At 35.4% G+C, this 17901-nt stretch overlaps 1 protein-coding gene across 2 annotated transcripts in view; it reads right to left on the bottom strand.

Annotated features, from left to right (window-relative positions):
* The window catches only part of LOC145681224 (nuclear pore complex protein Nup98-Nup96-like), a 149165-nt gene continuing 131264 nt past the window's right edge, over window positions 1–17901 (bottom strand). For both annotated transcript variants that reach the window (XM_081752766.1, XM_081752767.1), the window contains exons 26-31: window positions 17350–17610; window positions 14400–14555; window positions 13610–13765; window positions 10003–10100; window positions 8452–8695; window positions 1–4064 (exon numbers count right to left, since the gene is read on the bottom strand). In XM_081752766.1, the coding sequence (XP_081608892.1) occupies window positions 3872–4064; window positions 8452–8695; window positions 10003–10100; window positions 13610–13765; window positions 14400–14555; window positions 17350–17610 (1108 nt within the window). In that variant the 3' untranslated portion in view covers window positions 1–3871. The remainder of the gene's footprint in view (window positions 4065–8451; window positions 8696–10002; window positions 10101–13609; window positions 13766–14399; window positions 14556–17349; window positions 17611–17901) is intronic.

Raw genomic sequence — 17901 nt, 5'->3', positions numbered from 1 at the left:
TCATTAACAAACTCAAAATTTATTTCTTTATTTTTGATAAAAGTTTATGTAAATCAATATAAATAATTGCCAATTTCCTTCTCTGGTAATTTGGAATGATTTTTGTTTTTAAAGAACTACAATTTTACAGACACAATTTCAATACAACCAAAAGTACACATTATTATTTAACCCTTTCCGCTCATCTGCTGCATCAAAGAATAATTTATTTCAATTTTCATTCAAGCATTTTTTTAAACTAACATCTTTTATTTGAAGTTTTTCCCCCCTTCAGATAAACTATTATTCATGAATATTTAGCACTTTGTATCAAAGATCATTTTTACAAATATTTTGACTAACGTGTCTACATTGTAAATCAGAAGGACGAGGGAAAAGAAGAAAATTGTGAAGACTATTCTTCCTATATCACTTAAAACGAAGTCAGAAGATATGTTCCGCAATTTCCGTTTCAATCTTTCTACCAAGCTCCTAAAATCCTAAAGATGTTCCCTAACGCTTAAGAGCCCGCCATACTAAAAATAATACAATTTTCTTTTGCTTCTCTTTTCATAAGTGAAAGAAGATAATAAAATGCCACTTACCACAATCATAGATAATGTTATTCTACAACAGAAAATATGAACCTCAAGAATTTTCAGTGTTGTCAGAATAACATTTCCCCCAAAATTTAAGTTAAGGCAGCGACTAGAGAAACGAACTCAACTGCTTTTGATTACGTATCATGTCGTCTTGGAATTTTGTGAACTACTTTTTAAATAATAGTTATATTTAGTTTGTAATAAACAAAATACTTTTAACGTACAGTTATCAAAATTAAATAATAATGTTATTTAAAAAGTAGTTCACAGGCTACCAAAACAACATAATAACTAATCAAATGCAGTTCAGTTCGTTTCTCTAATCGCTGCCTTAACTTAGATTTTGGAGGAAATTTAATTCTGGCAACACTGTAATTTCTGTGGATGGCAACACTGAACATTCTTCAGGTTCGTAATTTCTGTTGTAGAATAACAATCTATGATTGTGGTAAGTTGCATTTCATTATCTCCTTTCATTTACGAAAAGCAAGCAAAAGAAAAACGGTAAATTTTGTATTATTTTTTTAGTATGTAAGGCTCTTAAGTCTCACCAACAGATGGGGTAGTAATAGGTTTCTAGTGAAGCAGACGCAATTGATCCCAAACAAGATCACAGAGCTGTTCGAAATATTGAGGTTATTTAGTGCATAGACAAGAAAAACTCCCGGGGAGTCTGGAGTATGTATGCTCTTAAACAATATGTAACCTACAGCTCCATTAGTAATTATGAGAAAAAGAATAATTATACATAATTTGCAGGGCTACGCATTGTGCTCATCGCTGTAGTAGCCGCCAGATAATGGACAATTAAATTTATCTACTGAAAGGTCACAGGAATATTATGTTATTAGTAGTGTTAACCGAGTCTGTTACTTTATATATATATTTTGGATTGATTAAGCTGACACTCGGCAAGACAACGTTTAGCTCAATTTTTTAATTATAAAACATTTATTTACAGTAACAGCCATTAATATCGCGAAACATCCCTTAATTTAGGATTGGCTATGCTGCTTGTTCATGGCGACCATTGTATGCACTAAATTATGAGTTCTACTCACAAAAGAAGCAGTCTTACGTGACGAGAAATCGATATTTGCTTTGCTTTTGAACAAAGTCTTGCAATATGAACTTGAGAAAAGAACTTTATTAGGTATGCTTATGTTCCTAAAAACTACAGAGAAACCGTCGTATAAAAAAAAAATCAGCGAAAAGTAACAGTAGGCTACAAGAAGGTCTAAAAGAGCAATCAGACTAGAATCTTGAGGATGCTGCAGATTTTCTGTACGGGTTAAAAGATTTTCGAGTAATTTGCCGAGCAAAAGTAAATCACTATGAAATATCCCTAGCACAGTATTTCCATCTGAATTAGATATTAATGACTAGGGCACGTAAAGTTTTCTCCACAATTTTCAACACTATTTTATATACGCCATTACTATTTGTTTCATATGGTCCCTCCTTACATCTTGCGACGCTCGCAACTCAGAAACGACGCGAATTTTGATTTTTTTCTTCTATATTTCTATTAATGCTTGTTTCCATAACTAGAATACTGCATCCTTGATATTGTAACAAAATTTCGAAACACTGTATTTTAAACGGTATATATTACTAAAATTGAAAAAAAAAAAGACGATGAGTTAATATATCATATAAAAGAAGTTACTTACTGAGCATATAACATATGCATTTATTTAAAACCAGACTTACCGTAATACTAGAGATACTGTGTTTACTCGCGTAATAGTTGCACTTTTTGCACCAAATTTTTAATACGAAAATCCAACTGTGACTATTACGCAATTATCGCTATGATCAAAACTATTTTGAATTTTAATACATACAGCATTGTATCAACATAAAATGCAGGATAGAAGTAGGTTGCTTGATCTCCGTTGACAGATGATTTACGATATTGCATATCAGTAAACACGGAAACTTCTTTTGCTTGGATTCAAGCGAGATTCGAAGGAAGTCTCGTTCACAAAAACAAAAATCCCGCAGACTGACTTTCGTGCGGGGAAATTTGGGAGAAATACTTTTACTTCAAAGCTACGGTGCGACTATTATGCGAAGACACCTATTACGCGAGTAAACATGGTAAGTTAATTTTAGAATATTATTTTATATTCGCTGGATATATGAAACTTCCATCTATTTTTACCACAGTAATTTTCCTTAAGTTTCGTGCAGTGTCAGAGTAAAATAGGAACAAAGTTTCTTCAGTAAAAGAAAAGTATTTCCTCCCCCCCCCCCCCAAGAAGCGGTAAGGGTTAAACTATAAATATTTTGACAACATAGTGTGATTTCTCCTTACATACACTAGACACTCAATATTTTTATAAATCTTAACCAAGGACAATCATATTAACATAAGAACATTAAAAAGTACGTAGAAGGAGTTACAGTGTTAATGCATTTTAGACTAGGACCACCAAATATTGATATAAAATAAGAAATAAATTAATTCCCGCACTGCATCAACGCTATTAATATTCTCAACTACACGACACTAATTTTTTTACTTCAGTTTTTCTTTCTTTCTTGAACAGGTAAAACAAATTGAGGTCGGCATCAGAAACATAACGAATAACGAATCCTGGACAACACGAATTTTTTTCCTTTTAAAAAATATAAATTTTTAAACATTAACGACAGAAACACACACACACAGTCTTTTATTTCTTGTATTCTTTCGCGCAGAGCAACATTTTCACGCAAACACATAACGAATAGCCTATAATGCATATAACACCGATCACAAAAAGACACTAATTCGCATACAATTTTTTCCTTACAACTTAAAGACAAATTATAAATAATATAGTTCAAGAACAAACGATTCTTTTCTATATATCGAATCATCATTTCTTTTTACCTTACAAATAAAAAGGGTAAACGTTTCAAAACACTAGACAGTATAAAATTTTCCACAATAGAACAATAATTCCTCTTTCTTCAAATAGCAAAGAGTCGTTTAAGCACACAATCTGAATTTTACAACTGAAGAAAAGAGAAAAAAGTGTCTAAATATTTAACAATACTCAGGTAAACTTATTTTATTGTTTCTTATGGAAGAGCAGCTCAAAGTTTTAAGTGAGTTTCACTTTTCATTTAAAAACTGTCTTTAACTGAATCACTTTTTTAAACAACACTGAACGATTCTTCACTTTGCACTCACTAGAATGTTTGTAAGATACACGGACTTGTAACAAAAATATATATAAATATCACATTTATTTTCTTTATACTTTTTTTCTTAACTTTTTTTAGAAAAAGGAACTGTTTTATGCTGTAACTTCTGTGATCCAGGTTTCAACAAGTTGTCGCAATTCCTGTAAAGCGTAGTCTTCTGGTAGAGGTAACTGTGTCACAAGGTGGGCCAACACCCGTGACGTGACGCCTGGCTCACCGCGTTGTAGAGCGATTGCACCACGAACAAGATTCGCTGTTCGTTTGGCTATCTCAGATTGGCACAACCTACGAAAAGGAACAAAATATTACATAACTTGAAATAGTTTTTGAGTAATATGCAATATTAAGCAATAAGTTTCTTTAAAATTACCTTATGTAGCTGTCAACTGCCTTTAATTTTAGGACGGGGTTTGATTTTAATTTGATTTCAGTTTCGTGTCCCTTTCAGCAGTAAGGCTACATGAGACGTGGATGTAGAGCTTAACGTAGAATCCGAACCACATGAGTTCCCGCCAAAAATCAAACCTGGGTTTCCTACTACCCTGGTATAACTACGCCACTACATGAAAATTAAAGACTGGCACAGAGGCAAAATACATTTTCAAGATGGTAGTATGGTAGTTCTACAAAAATGAATATTTTATTACGCCATTAATTTACGAAAAACTTAAAGGATTGTAAACAGAACTAATTAATTGTGTAACTTTGAGAGTGTCAATAATAAAATCACACCAAAACGATGTAAAAGAAAGAAAATTACAAATCATATACGTATTTACAGGGTGTCCAATATACAATGCAACCCAGAGTTTGGGATAGTAAAACTTTTAAACCTGGAGTGATACACAAATAATGGTTATACCAAAATGAAGCCTTGTTCATGCATATATTTTTGAACTAGGAAGCAACGATTTAAGTACACTAGGAACCACACAGTGTTGCCAGATGTAACCGAAGGTGCAAAACATTTAAATTGACTCATAACTCACACGTATGGATGTTCTGTCGTTAATTTTCAGTTTTAGTTGGAGTAGCTTGAAAACTATGGAGCAGAAAAAAGAAGTTTTCATTTCCACCGATAACTAATCGGATGAGGCCTCTGTAAAGGGGAATTAGGGAAATCGTAGTTTTCATAAATTAACACTCTGAATTGGAAACCCTGCTGATGTTTCAGTGCATCTAAAGGTGTGTTAAGGATCTGTCTACATTATGCAATTCCTGAAAACAATGCGAAACAAACTTTGAAATTATCATAATAAATTTTTTAATTACATGCACTCGGCAACACTTCGTTTTCAGTCTAACGTCCCATAATTATTCCCGTTAGGCTAAGGGAGACAGATGAAAGAATTGGTGGAATGACAATGTGGGAAGAAACGGAAGTACCCAGGAAGCGCACGGATACAATATTGTCCACCACAAATTTACTTGACCGGGGTTCGAACCAGGAACCCCACACACCAGAGGTAAGCGCTGTACCACTGAGTCACCGTGCCCCCGGTGAAAACTTAAGAAGTAATTACAAAATGGTAGACATGAATGACGATCACAATAAATAGCATTTTGCTACAATCACTACCTTTTAATGATAATGCAAGAATAGAGGAGACAAGTTCCTGTACGGTTACATGCTTTACGCCAAGTTGGTGTAAGTCTTTGCTTGTTGGGACAAACACGACACAAAAATTCATTTACAAAATACGTGAGCACGTTTTATATCTAGTCTTCTATTCTTCTATAGATATATTTTGACTGGCTGATCTCAACACAGAAGTATTAATAGTATACAAACTCTCCACAAAAACTTGGTGTCACGGCTGATTTGTGGGCCTGAGCCGCTCCACGCTATTTTGTCTACGTCACGTATTTCTGTTCACATGGCTCCCCAGTTTACCTCACGACTCTGGATGGATGTTGAAAATTGGGGAAGCACCGGGCGGGAAAGGAATCCGGAACCACGCGGACATTAACCCAACGCTCTAATCCCTAGACTACAATGCTTCCTTATATGCAAATTCTCACAAAGAGAAATATAACAAAATCTATGCAAATCATCATCTAACCAAAAGCTGTTTCTTTCTAGAAAAATGGAATATAAAGCATATAAAATATTATTAAGATAATAAGATACCAGGGTTGGCAAAAACCATGGTTTTTATTAAAAAAACCAAAAAAACCGGTTTTTTTGGTTTAAACCAGGTTTTTTTGGTTTAAACCAGGTTTATTTGGTTTAAATAATTTGCTCTATATATTCATATCATATATGGACCGAAATAAGTTTGTTTCGCCTTGATGTTATTATGCAACAGCCGAGTTATGCTGGAAGGGGTCACATAAGCTTAAAGCGGAATAAAAACTGCTTCTCGAGTTACATCCGAGAGAAATTGTCCTCCATTTCAACTCGGAACCAGGACTAATTGGCCACAAATGCAATACGTCTGCCGACTCACTCACGAAGGAATCCTGATAAAAATATGTTGTACTGATCTTTACATGCTACTTAATATAGCTCTCAAGAGTCATTTCAGAAGGACAAAAAGATAAACAGTTGCACAAGTGAAACCATTATACTGAATTACATATGGACAATTTCAAAGTACTACGGAGTACAGAAGAACTAATTTAATTCAAGTTAGTTAACAACGATTTTTATTGGTCCAAATTAAAGAAATACAACGACTTAATTTGCATATCACAAAGATACGAATTATTTGAGTCCACTTTGGCTCAGACTCATTTATACATAAATAGATATCGAAGATACTTCTCATTTCACTAAATGCCTCTCGTGGGGTCTGTATGACCCTCCCCCCCCCCACACACACACACAAAGTACGGCATTTCGATGTATTTTATCAATAGTAAACATTGAAACAAAACAATATTTAGAATGTTTCTTTGATTGCAATTACATAATAATAACTACAAAAAAAAATCAAAACAAACATTTATAAACTTACATAAAAAAAGTTGCTTTTGTAGTATAATCTTTTTGAGTAATTACTGGGGAATTTAGGTCTGAATATAATACGAATAATATACGGGAGTGAAACGTGATAACCCACAAATGTGTGTTCATCAACATTTTACAAACACTTACACTTTTACCAACATTTTCGTTTTTTGGTTTAAACCATGGTTTAAACCACCTTGGTTTAAACCAGCCAACCCTGTAAGATACTATTTCAATTTTGTCACAATTTGACGAGGGAAGAACATACAAAAAGCTTCAAGTAATTCCACTGGATCAAAAGCGATCTATTTAACAAAACAAAACACATCAATGTACAATCGCGATTTAGTTAATAAACAAATAAAAATATAAAAAAAGGGATTACAATCTGAATTATGCATCGAAACAAAACCAGAAACACTTTGAAAACCTACAAGAAGCAAAATATATGCAAATCATCATCTGATGAAAAACTGACAAATCTCAAGCTGTACGACCGAATTTTTATAAAGCAAGCTAAATGCAGTTTGATGTACAATATAAGCTAAGCTTGAAAGAGGATTCCAAAACAAATCATAGTCTTCAATTTTATTAAAACAAAGGCGTAAGATGAATACGGATAACACATGAAGCAGACAAAAGTCACCAATCTATTTGTTTCTGTGCTTGCATTCAAGTATTTTCTAAATTAATTGTACCTGTACTCTAGCAACTGATTGAAACGGATGTCTGTAAGGAAGACTACTTCCTTTGTATATTCAGTCTTGTTAAAAAAATCACTCACCTCTCTCACAAAAGTCCTGCATTCTTACCTACAGTCGCAACGAAATAAAACAAAATTATCTTCTTTGGTTTGCTGAGGTCTCTATTTAAAGCCAAAGTATTAAAATTTCGTATGTACAGTTGCCAAAGTATTGTCTTTTAAAGCAAGATGAGTGGCCAAGGCTTTTTGAGCAACGCTGTACAATATTGATCCATTGTTCACATCCATGATACAGAGGATTACTAAACAATCATTTTGTTTGTTAACACCTGTAAACACCTCATTTCATCTAACTGTCTCAGTTCCGCCCACTTGAATGATACTGGGAAATTGTTGCTTGATGTGGATCTTACCATCTTTCAAGGAGGACATGGTGACTTAGTGGTAGAGGCCTAACCTCTGGTGCGCAGGGTCCTTGGTTCGATCCCCGGACATCATATCCGTGGGATTTCTCGGGGTAAACACGTTCCGTCCTACAATCTCATTCCGCCAATTCTTCCATCATGATTCATGTACCTTATTATCGTCTCCGTTAGCCTCAAAGGCATAATTATGGGACGTTAAACTAAAAGATTTCATTTCGTTTTAGCATCGAGGCTAGATAAAACGTAGACTTACAGCTTAACGTGGGATCCGAACCACATGGGATCCCATCGGAAATTGAACCAGCATCTCCCTGCGCGTACGTTAACCATAGAGCCAAAAGGGAATTCATTGGAGAATTGTGTACATATCCTTAAGAAAGGATGATTACTGTCAGAGATATGGATAAATTTTAAAGAAAAACACTGGCATTTTGCATCTCGAAAAAGTGCAGCTAATGTGAAAAATTCCATGTCACACTTGTATAAAAGTTATTAGTTAAAGTCTAACCCTAATCCATTGCGAACCGCATTCTAATAATCTGACCGACTGCCATGACAAGAAAGAAAAACTAAATAACTAGTATTCCTCACCTTTCCTTGGCTGTTTGACAGGGCAGGTTAATGACTCGAGAGCAAAGACTAGTGAGTTTGGGTTGCAACCTTTCCAGTTCATAGCCTTGGATTAAGTCTCGATTATTTTGAAGGTTTTCAACGTCCGTGAGAACGTCCATATAATCCCAAAATACTTCTCCGCCAGTGGACCAATTGGTTATAGTACTGGAACGTTCTGCCGGCATTAGGTTCACTAGAAGCTCCTTTAGGTAATTGTAATTTTCTGAAAGAAAAGTAATATTTCTATAAATTTCTACGCATTTGTTATTTTAGATATTTCCCGAATATTTTTCATCTAATTTTAATAAAATTTAATGGTAAAACTGAAAATTGTCTGAATAATATGTTTTTCATTCAATACCATCACTACATATATTTTTATAATAAATGCAAAAATGACACTACAAAGTAAACTAATTTTAAGTAATTGTAGCAATAGTGATGAAGGTAAAGCCAATTTTAAATAATTAATTATGCAAAAGGGTATGATAAAATGTTAAACAACTGCTTTTCAACAAGTAAGTAAAATCGTCACTCAATATACGTAGTTTGGACAACTCTCTGTCAATCAGCAAAACAAGCTCAGAAAGATTAAAAATACACAGGTACACATTAACATGTATTAAATACGGAAAGTTAACATGTTCGCGCCTATGGAACACGGGAGGTTCAATGCCGCATTCACAAAAGCTCTCCATTGACTTCTGTCCTTCGTTAACAAGATCCAGTTTCTACTTTGTATTTCTATTTCTGTGAGAACCATCTTTATATTGTCCTCCCAGCTGCACCTAAGTCTTCCTAATATACAATTTCTGGTTGGTCGTAGTTAAAACTTTGAAAGCGTTCCTACTTTCTTCCATTCTGGCTACATGACCTGCCCATCTGACTCTCCTAGACTGGTTGACCCTAACAATGTTTAGTAAACGGTATAAATTATGTAGTTCCTTATTACAAAGTTTCCGCTATTGTCCATTCCCGTCCCTCTTTAGTCCGAATATTCACCTCTGACTTTATTCTCAAATTTACGTCAAGGAACCCTTTTCTTCTTGATCTCGTTCAATTCGGAATCAATGGCTACTCCTTTTCATCACTCTCCCGTTTTAGACGTATCTCCTACTGCTCGAAGTCTGTTAGTTGTGCACCTAACATTCTGTTTTCAGTTTTCTTTTTGTTATATTTACCTATGTTTTCTCTCTCCGTTCAAGTACTCTTTCGAGCGTCTTGGTTACTGATTACTGCTAGTAAAATGCAACGAATTTTTCTAATGTAACTGTAGCAAATTGCAACAAGGCCAAATTCTCTGCATGTTTACAATCCATTTTAATATGAAATCTTTCGTAGGTACTCGCTTGTCCAGCGAAAATGTTTATACGGTGAACAGTTTGCAAAATAAACTGTGTGGTAGAATATGCCCCTGTCTTCCGAAACTGACAGAGGGAACACTATTATAATTCTTCTTTAACTGCATAATGTATTAAAATTTTGGTTTTAGTATTATTGAAATGGTTTCTTGGTAGGACATCTACTTACCGTTGATGATAGCATCTGGAGCGATATGCTTTATAATTGTCTCATGGCTTTCGTTCCATAAACCAGCTTTGATCAAATACCACGCTCTATCTCTGTACCTGCGAGAAAGAAAGATAGAAAACTGTTATTTATTCAGTTCATATAGGAATTCCTAGGAACTGAGTTTACGGCTGATACAATCTAAAAATATAAACCAAATTAAGATCTCGCAATTTGGGAAACCACGAATATGTTGGGTAACAAAGTAATCAATCCTTTGGGATTAATTATTACAGAAGTAATCCTATAATTACTGTAAGTCGCTTGAACTTTTTCATAATTACCTTCCTTTTCTGTATTCTATTACAAATGTTGATAGTGTGTATAATCATACCTATGTAATAAGTTAAGGTTTTCATTTCTTGTATAATACGCTATAATGTAAAACAATGGGAGAAATATACTTAAGCCCAGTACCCGACAAATTTTCTTCTGACTTCGGTAGTATTATTGGTAATGATATGAAGTGTGAACGTGAAATAAAAGCAAGGATTGAAATGGTGAAAGAAGCCTTTAGGAGAAAGAAAACTATTTTGTGGAACCCTGAAGAAAGAGTTGAGAAAAAGACAAAATGTTTCGTGTAGAGTATTGTGCTGCATGGGTCAGAAATATGAAGATTGCGTAAAAATGGTGAAAAACGGCTGGAAGCTTTCGAAATATCGGTATGGAGAAGAATGGAAAGAATTAGCTGTGTCGAGAGGAAAATGAATGACAAAGTGTTAGAAATGGTGGGGGGAAAAAGTACAATTTTAGATATTATTAAAAAGAGGGAGAGGAACTGGTTGGGACATTGGCTAAGAAGAAACTGTATCACGAGGGACGTACGAGAGGGAGGGCGAAGGGGATTACAATTAATGGACGATAATCGTACGTGAAGACAAAGAGAGAGAGGAAGACCGGGGAGTATGGAAGCTTCTCAATTGCAGCAAGTGATCTGCCAATAATAATAATAAAAAAAACTATAATGATGATAGGTGCTAATTTTTGAAACTAGGCGTTACAGTACTACAAATCCAATTTGATACATAGACCTACATATTTTGACCTTAAAGTATCTAGGCACCAGACTATTTCCTATTGGCATGGTGATCTGGCGCCCAGGAGTTTTCGAGCCCTGTCTTAGCGTATTTGGATTTTATTAAACGACCTATAATTTCGATGTCTGAGACTTTTCTATACGTTAACAATGCTAACAACAAACAGCCAAAATTAAACATTTAATACAAGAAATCAAACTGAATATCTTTTCAGTTTGTTTAGCAGTATTTCTACTCTATTTACTTCGCCACTTGTACAATATTTTCAGAAAATAAAACAGGTCACTTCTGAAATTGCTCAATATTAACTGATTTGACAGCATTCATATTAAACATTAATTAAAAGACGTTCAATTCTGGTGCATGGGGTCCATGGTTCGATCCCAACTCGCGCCAAGTGGACTTCGTGGGGGACAAACACCGTAGGCATGGGTTATCTTGGGATTCTACCGTTTCCTTCCACTCTCTTCATTACACCACGTCATTAATTCTTAACACAACTAGGCAACACGGCATAAGCGTTGAACGTAAAGTAAAGATCTCATTTTATTTTTTAAAACACAATATAAACCTGTACTTACGAAAAACACTAAGAATTTACTTCTTCCGTAAGAGTTTCGGTAAAGGATACTGCCATACTCATCACAGAATTTTTATAGAACTATTGGTGCTAGACAAACTACACTGTTGATTAACGGTGCTAATTCTACGGGGACAGATTTCAAATTTGTGAAGCCAGAAGCTATCAAGGTTCTCAAGACAGTTTTAAATGTTATACATTGTCGTTTCTCATCGCCCAAATGATGTTAATCAGTGAAAGGAAAATGAAACAGGTAAAGGAGTGAGACATCAATCGCTAGCATTACAGGGTACAAGTTAGTGCACAAGAATAAAACATATACACGGTCAACCACTTAAAGTGACTCCTACATGTAACTTCTAAACTGACTGACACAAAAAACTGACATTTTGTACCAGGCAAATATCAGAAGAGGAAAAAAGTTTGTGTTTGATTAAAACGAAACACTGTGGCATCCTTAGTTGGCAACACTAAATAAAAAGTATTATATTTTAATATTTTGTTTTACGTGTAGATTTGAAATATGTAAGAACCTAACGTAGCGCTACGGTATTTGAAAAATGAACCTTTATATTGAGTCTCAATTTCAGTTCAGTTTGCAGCTATTATATGATGATTTATTGACTTATTCACCAAGACATTTTTTGATCAAGAGAATTTCCGTCTACTGTACTGTATCACATTTTGTTTCCAGATTGCGGAAAACATTTTACGTGCTAAATAACTATGTATTGAGAACGGAAAACTCCGTATATTATAATATATATCACTCTGTGTTCTAAAAATGACGCTCACGGACAACAGATCAGTATTCTACAGGTCAAAATATAGCGACAATGTTATATCCTTTGGGCCTCCTTTAGCTGTTATGGGGAATCAAATATTTCACTCATTATGTGGCAACCTTAGATTAACTTCGAACCAATAGCATTTCTCTACGAACCATCGAGTAGTTATATTGATTGTTGTACTAATAAATCGTGCTAGTGTCAACGTCTATTACTTTTAACTGCCATCTCGAAGGAATTGACGTAACTGTTTGATGGATCGGTAGATCTAATCCATGGTTCTTTATCTGCGTCGTTGCCACATAGTGCAATTGGTCACAGCAGTAAATGCGAAGAGCCATATCCAGTGGTGCAAGGACCACAAGACGTGGACTCATGAGCAGTGGAAACACGTAATGTGGTCCGATGAATCAACCTTCACCTTGTTTCCAACAACCGATCGTGTTTACGTATGGAGAACACCGTCCCAGACTTATGATACAGACTGTCTGCTCCCAACTATAAAGCATGGGGGTTGTTCTGTTAATGGGCAGTGATATCGTGGTTTTCTGCAGGTCCCATCATAGCCCTGCATGGAATGATGAATGCTAAGGCGTATGAGGCCATTTTGGGGGACCAGGTTCCCCCCATGGCCCAAATATTGTTCCCTGTTGGTGATGGCATCTACCAAGATGATTTGGCACCCTGTAACGCTGCAAAAATGCTGAAATCATGGTTTGAGGAGCATGACCAGGAGCTATCACACCTCCCCTGAGTCCCACAATCACCAGATTTGAACATCATTGATCCATTGTGTTCTAAATTAGAAAGGTATGTTCGGTCTCATTACCCTCCACCAGCATCCCTTAAGGAACTGGAGCATGTTTTGGAGAAACAATGGTACAAAATTCCACACAGCACGATTCAGGAGCTGTATACGTCCATTCCACGTCGGATCCAAGCTGTTTTGGACGCAAAGGAGGCCCCAACACCATACTAGGTATGATTTTCACACTTTTGCAAACGTTTTAGATTTTTTTGTCCAATCCCTGTGTGTATATATATGCATCCTGGATATATATATATACGCCTTTTTGAATTGCTTACAATACATGCAGTATAAAGTACATGTAATTCATTATTAAAGCACAATCTAAGAAGGAAATCTCTTGTACGTTCCTTACCTATGTCGAACTGATGCAAGCACTGCTTTGGATTCGTAGATCCACTGCGAGGGAACATGGAGCTCGTCTCGTAAGAAGGCTTCCTTCTCCATGTACTCATCATCACACGATAACTCCACGTGTCGTCCAAGAATATCCAGGATGCAAGATTTTCTCCTGCAAATAGATTACCATTTAGCATACAGCATCACGGAAATTTAATACATTCATCTCGAACAAACTAAAAGCTTACACTTACAGAAATACAAACAACTGACAGACATGACTTAACACAATCTTTTATGAATGTAATGTTTTGCCAATTGTTCAGAATAAAAATGGATGTTCTCGATTGACAAAGAGAACAACAGACATTAACAAGCGCACAGAGAAACGGGGAATCAGGCAGTATTCTGAATTAAGTCTCCCACGCACAATGGACATAATGCGGCCCGCGTAGCGATGTCGCTAATGCTCTCGCCTTTGATGCGGACGGTCTCAGGTTCGATTCCCGGTGAAGACATTGGGTCGAAAGTGTACAAGTTTTTTCAGGCCAGCTAACCTGAGTGAAGATTTCCTACGTTTTCCTCATTCACACTAGACAAATGCCGGGATGGTACCTAATATATAGGTCCTAGGCCGCTTCCTTCCATCCCCATTTCTTTCTTTCTCTAAGGCGAGTGCACTCTTCCGACTACGCTACACGGAGCCACTCATACGTTAATGTATTAATGAGAAATTACGTATCTAAAAAACAAAAAAACAGAATGGTGAAAAAAGTATTGACTAAAAAGACAGGAGAAAAACTTACCTAATGGGATCTTCTAGGTGTAACAGAACAAATATTGCCCAATGCCACAAGCCTTGGCTTTCTAACTGCTCAGCAAAACTCATGTGAATCTGTGCGGCTGAATACGGGGAGATATGGGTATAGCCCAGAGAACGAAGCACTTGTAACAGCAACCAACTGTAAAAATAATCATCAGAATGAATATACACCGTAAAAATAACCAACAGAATAAATATACACTATCTTAGTGACGTCTTAGTATGAACATTATGCCTGCATAATCCTTCGACGATATATAAAGACGGGATATGTTCAGAAAATCTCACAACCCAGCTGCACATCATGCTCGGAGTATGAATGGTATTTTGGCGCATTTTGATTTGTAAACAATGAAATGAAGATAACAGCTAATTTACCTGCATTTTTACAATGTAAGGACGAGGGTTTGCTCTTACTGTGTTTATTTTGTGAATAATTAGTGTAAAAGTGTATATAATGTTGTTATTGATAAAGGGCTGGCCAGACATATATTTAATTACATATATTGTATTATATGTTATATATATATTTATAATTTCATCTTGGCTATTGCTTATTTGTATGTGTATATCTGCTTAAGCTGTATATTCTTGCTTGGATTTCTTTTCAGCTATATTTAACGATTCGTGTGGAGTGTTGTATTTTATGGAGCTGAAACATGGACATTACGTAAAGGTGACGAAAATCGACTGGAAGCCTTCGAAATGTGGGTGTGGAGAAGAATGGAAAGAATTAGCGGAAAACGAATGAGAGTGTGTTAGAAATGGTGGGTGAGAAAAGAACACTTTTAGATATTATTAGGAAGAGGAAGAGAAAAACTGGTTGGGACATTGCCTAAGAAGAGATTGTATCATGAGGGACGTCCTAGTAGGTATGGCGGTGGGAAAGAGAGGGAAGGGGCGAAGGAGACTACAATTAATGGATGATATTAAAACATAAAGATCATACGCGAAGACGAAGAGGTTAGCGGAGGACCGTGGAGCATGGAAGCTTCTCAGCTGCGGCAAGTGACCTGCCAATAAAGGCAGAATACCTATGATGATGATGATGATGATGATATTTAACGAACTCTACATTCAAGTATTTTATATAGATTTTCTTATAGTGATCGATGGAATTTTCCAGAGGCTTGCGACGGTTGCTCGTTTCTCAAAAGACTTTTTTGAGGACTTTTAAGCGAAAATAAAGTTAAGTAAACTAAAAGGGGAAGGGTCATCGACCATATAAAATGAAGCCTCTCGCCGCATAGGGGGATACTTCTGGGTGACTATGGCTGTTAGAACCATTCTACGTTATTAAGGTCCTGCCTCTTTTTTTTTTTTTTATTATTTTTTTATTTAGTTATTTATTAAACTTTCCTATCTTGTACGGAACGGTCTGAATGATGACCGACGACAAAGATTAAATGATTTCTCTGGAGCCTGAGTGATGGCATTAGAATTTTCTGCTATTTAATGAAATAATAGGGACTGGCCTAAGTGATGGTCAGAGCAAGGAATAAGTGATTTCCTTCGGTCTGAGTGATGACCAAGTTGAGGACATTAGCTAGTCAGGGTTATAAGCTTAAATGATAGCTTATTGGAATAAATGATTCCCATTATCTTCTAGTGAGGAGAAGTAGGTTTTATATATTATATATATATATATATATATATATATATATATATATATATATATATATATATATATATATGAACCTCAGAGGCAGAAAACACTGTTTTTTCTTAGAGGCCATAGAAAACCTAAGTGATGGTCTTCTCTTTAGAGAAAGAGAATCAGTCATAGGGCTAAGTGATGTCCATTGACAACAGGATCTCTCATATTTATGACGGAAAGTTGTAGTCAGGCTTTCCTGATAGAGCTGGGCGTCAGATAAAACTGTGAGGGAATGACGGATCGGTGGAGTCTAAGAAATTTGTAGGAGTCTGTTGGTCTGAGTGATGATCTTCGACTTAAGGGATAGGACTCTGAAGTAAAGGAGTTCAGTATTTTTTCTTATTTTGCCTTAAAGAATTTTCGTCGAATCACTTCGATTCACTTATTATCTAAATAAATATTTATCTACTCTGATGACTAGCAGTTTTCATTTGAGAATATAACAACCCATATATTTGATGGAAGTTTAGTAATTTGATTGTGGTTTACATTGTAAGTGGATACCGTTACAGAGCCGTAATAGATTAGGAGGAGGAAACCACAACAACAATGAAGGTTAGCAATCCTTCATTCCTAGTTATGGATCGTTACGGACAAAGCATCCACAAACAGGTCTACAAATCTATAATGAAACTTCACCCTCATAATTTCCAAATCAAACAAACCAGGACAAAATCCAAGCAGACTTTCTTTAGAAAGTTTTACTTGCCACAAATATCACAACTGCCAGTATGGCAGCCATCAGTACCCTTCAGAGGAGCTATTTTATGTTCTTTATTAACTTCCTTTTCCTATCTGATAAAGGATTTAGCGAAAGTTGTCTCAGCGTGTTTTCATTATTTTCTGCTAAGTAAGTCGAAGTCATTTTTCACGCTCTCCTCAGTCCTACTACCTATCAAGTATTATTACGATATGATATAAAACTACTTTACCCATAATCTAAACATTTATTACGACTGAGAAGCAGTTTAATTACATTCGTTCTTACGCGATTCAAAAGAATTGCTTAATTAAACAAAGTTCTATCTAGTCTTAAACGTTTGGAAAAGCATAAATCTTTCAATGTTTCAACAACCCTTGTATTTTTAGCTTATTCATAATCAAAACTCATTTTTTTTCTTCAGCTGCACTGCAATAATTTTCATCAAAACATCTTAATATTCAATGAATATGTTAGTTTTACCACACACGGTAATTTCTTAGAAACAATATAGTAAATCTCAAATTGAATTGTTCGCTAAAATTGTCGAAAAAGCAAAACACAAGATATACTCACCTTAAACTATAATCTAAGGGATCCGATGTATGAGTAATAGGATTGAGTAGTTTCTCCATCGTGTGAGATCGACAGCTGTACAATTTTAACAAATGATAACACAGATCATAGACTTGGTCATACTTCGAGTCTTCAGTATTAACGTCACCATCTTCCAAATAGGGAGGCCTCGGTTTGCAAGCGTAAGGGCAATCGTTCTTGTAGGCTTTCTCAAATTCAAGTAAAGCATCTGTTACTGATGACACGGGCGAACAGATGTACCTAATAATTGGAAGGACAGAAAAATTATTTTGTGGAACATCTGAATAATGGAAATAAATACTTATGTCTCAATCATGCAAAACTGTTTCCTCTGATAAATTTCTTTCCCTCATAACTTTCGAATGAATCTTAGAGTGTTCCTTGCAATGTTAAAGACTTTATAAAAACCAACTCAATTTCGTTCGTTCGTTCTTTCTTTTTTTCTTTCTCTCTCTCTCTCTCTCTCTCTCTCTCTCTATATATATATATATATATATATATATATATATATATATATATATATATATATAT

The sequence above is a fragment of the Thermobia domestica genome, chromosome 3 (genome assembly GCF_964235325.1).
Source record: "Thermobia domestica chromosome 3, izTheDome1.hap1.1, whole genome shotgun sequence".
NCBI lineage: Eukaryota > Metazoa > Arthropoda > Insecta > Zygentoma > Lepismatidae > Thermobia > Thermobia domestica.
Note: the sequence above shows the minus strand (reverse complement) of the source record. Positions and strands in the feature narration are given on the sequence as shown.